The sequence below is a fragment of the Pinus tabuliformis genome, chromosome J, assembly GCF_031772625.1.
Source record: "Pinus tabuliformis cultivar Carrire ecotype Pingquan chromosome J, CPIR1, whole genome shotgun sequence".
In the NCBI taxonomy this organism is placed as follows: Eukaryota; Viridiplantae; Streptophyta; class Pinopsida; order Pinales; family Pinaceae; genus Pinus; species Pinus tabuliformis.
Window position 1 is genome coordinate 248,380,261 of NC_142295.1, and position 6,000 is coordinate 248,386,260.

General features: G+C 42.0%; 1 protein-coding gene across 1 annotated transcript; it reads left to right on the top strand.

Annotated features, from left to right (window-relative positions):
- The first annotated feature begins 455 nt into the window (after positions 1 to 455).
- Positions 456 to 3,109, top strand: LOC149226694 (uncharacterized). Its single transcript, XM_089380274.1, has 2 exons — positions 456 to 1,933; positions 2,101 to 3,109. Exons 1-2 carry the CDS (start codon positions 456 to 458, stop codon positions 3,107 to 3,109), a joined length of 2,487 nt encoding a protein of 828 aa, XP_089236400.1.
- The last annotated feature ends 2,891 nt before the right edge of the window (positions 3,110 to 6,000 follow it).

Genomic DNA, 6,000 nt, shown 5'->3' on the forward strand with positions numbered 1-6,000 from the left:
ATTCATCACATTGAAATTTTTGTATCAACATGTCGAATCATCCGGTGTGATTTATCTCGAGGAGGAACTCTGAAGAGTCTAGTGAAAGTCAAATTCTTACTAATTTCATAAAATAGATTGCAAGTCAAATTCTTATTAATTTCATAAAATAGATCACCATTTAGAGGTTAATTTAATGTTAATAAAAAACGAACCTTACGTAACGGACTAGATGAAGAAGGGGAAAATTAATGTTAATAATTATTAAAATTAAAATAAATAATTAATGAACTTTAATGAAGTAACAGATCACATGGGAAGGAGAGAAGTGAGAGGTGAGGATGACCTACGGCTGCTCCAACCAACCCTAGGGTTTTTGCGAAACCTGCAAACGGCAGGCCTGTCAATCTCGGTACAACCGGAAGAGTCAGGCGAACCAGCGATCAAGGAGAAGCGCCCATAAGGAACAAGGCAAAATGCAACCTCCTCAGGGGGAGGGCCAGGGGCCTCCCCCCAATTCGGACAACCGAACACAGCATACGGAAGACAAGGAGAATGAAAATGAACTGAGCGGCGGTACCATGGACCGTAGGAAGCAGAAAGGAAAGGACATTGACGCAGAAGAAAGAAACAGGGCAAGCTCTTCAACTTGCAAGCCTGTAGCTGCCCACAGACCAAGGGTGGAGTTCCCGAGTGACCGTATCAATGCTAGGATACAGTACATGAGAGATCACGCGCTGATCGGTAAATTCATAGGAATATGGCCGACGGAGAAAGCGCTGAGAAGTTGGATCAATACTAAATGGCATCCAAAGGGGCACATCACTCTGCACTTAGGAGCCAAGGGCTTCTTTACAGCAGTTTTTAACTGCCTGGAAGATCGCAATAGGATATTGGATGGGGGTCCTTATTTTTTCAACTCCGCAGGATTATATCTCAAAGGTTGGGTCGAAAGATTCAACCCAGACAAGGAGGATCTGAGCTCTGCGCCAGTGTGGATAAGGCTTTATTCACTGCCGTGGGAATACTGGGAAGAAAAATCTCTACAAGAGATTGGGAACGCACTTGGCGAGTTTGTAAATATTGCAGAAGAAACAAAATCATGCAGATACACATCCTATGCTCGGATCTGTGTCTATATGGATCTCAAGCAGGCGTTGCCAGACACAGTAAGTTTCTTTCATGAAGACTCTGAGTGGATTCAAGTTGTAGACTATGAACATGTGCCCTTTAGATGCAGGAAATGCCATGATATAGGGCATCTCTATAGAGATTGTCCTCAAAATAAGAAACCCTCCTCTCAAGACAGTTCCGACAATCAAACAACAAATGGCTTCACTAAGGTAACAAATCGAAGGAGAGGAAACAAGAAAGCTACAGGCAATCCCAAGGTAAATGCAGTCAATAAGGCAATGCCTACAACGACCAATAGTTTCGCAGCACTGGCCAAGGATGATGAGCAAGATTTGGAGAAGGAAAGGGAGAAGGACAAAGAAGCCCATCAAGAACAACCAGGCGAAACTTCAGGGCAAACAGGAAAGAAAACTCAAAAGCAAGCAAACTTGATATCTCAAACCAAATCCATGCCATGGCAATCACAAGGAATGGACGTTGAATACACGCAGCCAAATGAAAAATCATCAAATGAACGAGTGGATACCTCTCAAGAACCTCAAATCATGGAAGAAGATCCGGAGCCCTTAGATATAGGGGAGCTGGACATACTAGGTTTGGAACAAGCATGCAAAACAGGGAATTTTGAAAAAATACCAGAACGACAAGTGGATAACCTAGTAGAAGTCTTGAACAGAGCACAGAAGAAATACTCTCTAGGAGTCCAAATAGGAAGTCCATGGGATGGTAAATTTATCACCAAGGACAATAAGAAGAGAGGCAGAAAAACAACACTTGAAAGAACTATCAAGATTGGAGAGATATTAGTGGAGTCAGGGAGGTATGCCAAACTGACCAAGTATTTCAATGCAAACCCCCACCCTTCTCAATGAATTTGATATCATGGAATATCAGAGGGCTCAATGGCCCGAGGAAAGGTAGATTATTAAAAAATATGCTGATGCAAGAAAAACCAAGTATACTCTTTTTGCAGGAGACGAAATGCAGCTCAACAATTTTGGAAAAAATAGCAGCGAAAGCTTGGCCAGGAGGGCTAGTTACAGTTGTTGATGCTCAGGGAGCTTCGGGAGGACTGGCAATCCTTTGGGATGCCCGGGCCATCCAACTTAACAATATACAAGCTAACAAAAGTTTCATCCAGGCAACTTTCCACCTCTCAGGTACTAATACCCATGGACTGATAACTAATGTATACTTTCCTCAGGATACTGCTCAAAAAGCTCAAATCCTGAATACATTGTCAGAACTCAACAAAGACAGGCCATACCCACTGTGGATCTCTGGAGGCGATTACAACATGACAACCAACATGGAAGAAAAACAAGGAGGTAGAAGCAGAGCAAATAGTGATGGCAATCTACTAAAAAATTTCATTAATAACAACTGGTTGATAGATATTCCCACAAGCAACGGCCTCTTCACTTGGACTAACAAAAGGGAAGGTTTGCAGCAGATTGCTTCGCGTCTTGACAGATTCCTCATCTCAGATAATGCAACTCACTTAGGAGGAGAATTCACAGCATCCATTCTTCCTATCTCTGGATCAGATCACTGGCCTATCGAACTACAATGGAACAGGCCAGGTAACAATCTCAAACGCCCCTTTCGATTTGAAGAATTTTGGTTATCTCACCCGGACTTTGAAGAGCTAGTCAGATCAACCTGGCTCAACTTCAATCCGGCTGAAGGCACTAGAATGTCCAGGTTCCAGCAAAAACTCAAGCATCTAAAAGGGGCAATCAAACAATGGAATCATAATACTTTTGGCAACATCTTTAAAGCTCAAGCCATTCTCAACTCAGAGATGAAGAAAATCCAGCAAACCATTATCACCGCCGGGTGCACGGAGGAACTTACCAAACAGGAGCAAGCTATAGAAGCTAGAATTTTAGAAAGGGACAAACAGGAGGAAACATTATGGAGACAGAAATCAAGAATTAGATGGCTGAAAAGTGGAGAAAAGAACACAATTTTTTTTCATAAAACTACTGTGTAGCGCAGAATGATAAATTACATCACTCACATTAAAAATGAACAGGGGGACAAAATTGAAACTCATGACGGCATTGAAGGGGAATTTCTCAATTATTTTAAGAAAGCTCATCAGGAACCCAACATAAACAGAATGTCGGCCATCAATAAGCTTCTAAAGAACATACCCAAGATAATAACAGAGGAACATAATAGTCTTCTCGTTAAGCCTATTATCTTACAGGAAGTTGAAGAGGCAGTTCAACAAATGAAGGAAGGGAAGGCACCCGGTCCGGATGGCTTCACGTCGAATTTTTTTCATAAATTCTGGGACTTGATAAAGAATGAAGTCTGGCAAGTCGTGGAGGAATCCCGGGCTCTCAGATGGATGTATCCAAGCTTAAATGCTACCTTCATAGCCTTAATTCCAAAAGGGGAAGATTCCAACACTCCTGACAAGTACAGACCTATTGCTCTGTGTAATATCATCTATAAAATTACTTCAAAAGTAATAGCAACAAGATTAAAGCCGCTGCTCCCTCTTATTATCTCGCCCGAGCAATCAGGTTTTGTAGAAGGACAACAAATAACGGACGGGATTATTCTAACTCATGAGATAATCCACTCCTTAAAGCAAACCAAGAAGCCAGGTATGTTGCTTAAGCTAGATCTATCTAAAGCTTTTGATAGTCTCAGTTGGGTCTATATACAAAAAATTCTTATTGCCTTTGGCTTTGCACACTCATGGGTCAGATGGATCTTTAACCTATTATCTTCAGCTTTCTTCTCTGTGTTAATTAATGGTATTCCTTCGGCTACTTACCGTCCCTCCAGAGGGATAAGGCAAGGAGACCCCTTGTCTCCCTTTCTCTTTGTAATAATGGCTGAGGGATTGGGTAGAAGCATCACCGCTGCTAGGCTCGATCAACAATTAAGAGGTCTTTCTTTTAACAACTCCCCTGCCTACTCCCACCAGCAATTTGTAGATGATAATATGCTTTTTGGCCATCCTTCGGTGCAGGAAGCTCGCCTCCTCAAATCAATCCTGTCAACATTCTCTGATGCTTCTGGTGCCCTTATCAATCGAGTCAAATCCCAAATCTTTTTCTTTAATACCCTTGTTCCTACCCAGAAAGCTATTGGTCGAATTCTGGGTTTCACCAGCGCCTCCCTTCCCTCCAAGTATCTCGGTGCCCCTCTAATGGCCTAAGCTCTCAAACATTCTTCCTGGAAGCAATTGTTGGAAAAACTAGAGACTCGTCTATCCCTTTGGACCAATCGAGCTCTCAATATGGCTAGCAGAATCGTTCTTATCAAGGCAGTCCTTCACTCCATGCCCCTCTACCTTTTCTCCATCCTGGCTGCCCCCAAATGGGTTCTCAAAGAAATCAAGAATCTCCAGTGCAACTTTCTATGGGGAAGCTCAGGCCAGAATCGTAAATGGGCTTTAATTAAATGGGATAAAGTTTGTCTTCCTAAGAAAGCAGGAGGTATTGGTCTAAGAGATCTTGAGCACAGCAATAAAGCAATGGGTGCAAAAATTTGGTGGAGATGGCTGGCCCATCCTAATACTCCATGGGCCTCCCTTTGGACAGCTAAATATGCAAGCAACTGCCCCATGGAAGAAAGAATACGAATGACAAAGATAAGTACGGGTTCGGTAATCTGGAATTCGGCTATACAACACAGGAGTCTCATACAAGAACATAGTTTTTGGGAAATTAAAAGTGGAACAACTGCTCGATTTTGGGAGGACTCATGGCAGCAATAACCAAAAATAAGAGACATTCTCCAAGAACATCCAATTTCAGAGCGGGAGATAAATCGATTAGCCAAAGTCAATCAATTTTGGAACACGGCTACAGCTCAAGAACACAGGCAATGGAAAAATGCAAATCAATTTTTACTGAACAGCTCTGCACAAACCCAGCAACATCTCAATACAGAATTACAAAAGAGGCAAATCAAGGTCTCAGAAGAAATGGACATTTTAAGATGGGGTTATGAAGAGAAAGGAATTTTCACTACAAAGGAAGCGTACAACATAATAATCAAAGAGCAGCTAAACAAAGATAATTTATGGGACAAAATTTGGCACACTTCCAACTGGCCGAAGGTTTCTACATTTCTATGGCTCCTTTGTCACAACAGAATTCTAACGTGGGATAATCTCAGGAAAAGAAGCTTCTCGGGCCCATCTATATGTCACATATGCAGGCAAGAGGAGGAAACAGCCCTACATCTTATGAAAACTTGTCAAACTGGAAGGAAACTCTGGGAGAAGGTTGCTTTCCGCTGTCAAAAAGAGGGCAGAGTGTAAGGAGATCTCAAAGCCACCATACGCAATTGGAGTCAAAAGCCATTTCAAAGTAATCTCCTTAACACCTTGTGGCATCTTATACCTGGCTTACTGATGTGGAACATATGGAAAGAGCGTAACAGAAGAATATTCAAAGATCAAACTATGCCTCTAGAAAAAATCTGGAACAAATTTCATCAGAACATCATGGAGACTCTATCAATTAGAGAATGGTACTCAGACGATCTTCCCACATTACCTCAGGAAAAAACAGTATGGGACAATTGGAGGCTTCAGATAAACCAAAACTCAATCAATAAAAAGAACCCCAATATGCAGAGTCAGGAATCAAGCAATTGGACTCCACCCCCCATAGACATGTTCCAGCTCAACTTTGATGGAGCTTCTAAAGGAAATCCAGGGAAAGAAGGATACGGAGGAGCATTCAGAGACCATAATGGTAATCCTCAATGCATCTTCCTGGGCTCGATAGGATGGGACACCAACAACTCAGCAGAATTGGAGGGATTATGGAGAGGTCTCAAATTAGCCCATGAAAGGGATTTTTTTCCTCTCATTATAGAAGGAGATTCGCAAATCATAATTAGAATGATCAT

Bases quoted from the DNA above. Each gene is read 5' to 3' on its own strand.
- LOC149226694 (XM_089380274.1), top strand. From the start codon at position 456: ATGCAACCTCCTCAGGGGGAGGGCCAGGGGCCTCCCCCCAATTCGGAC. The intron at 1,934-2,100 runs GTATGCCAAACT...GACGAAATGCAG, and splicing joins ATATTAGTGGAGTCAGGGAG to CTCAACAATTTTGGAAAAAA.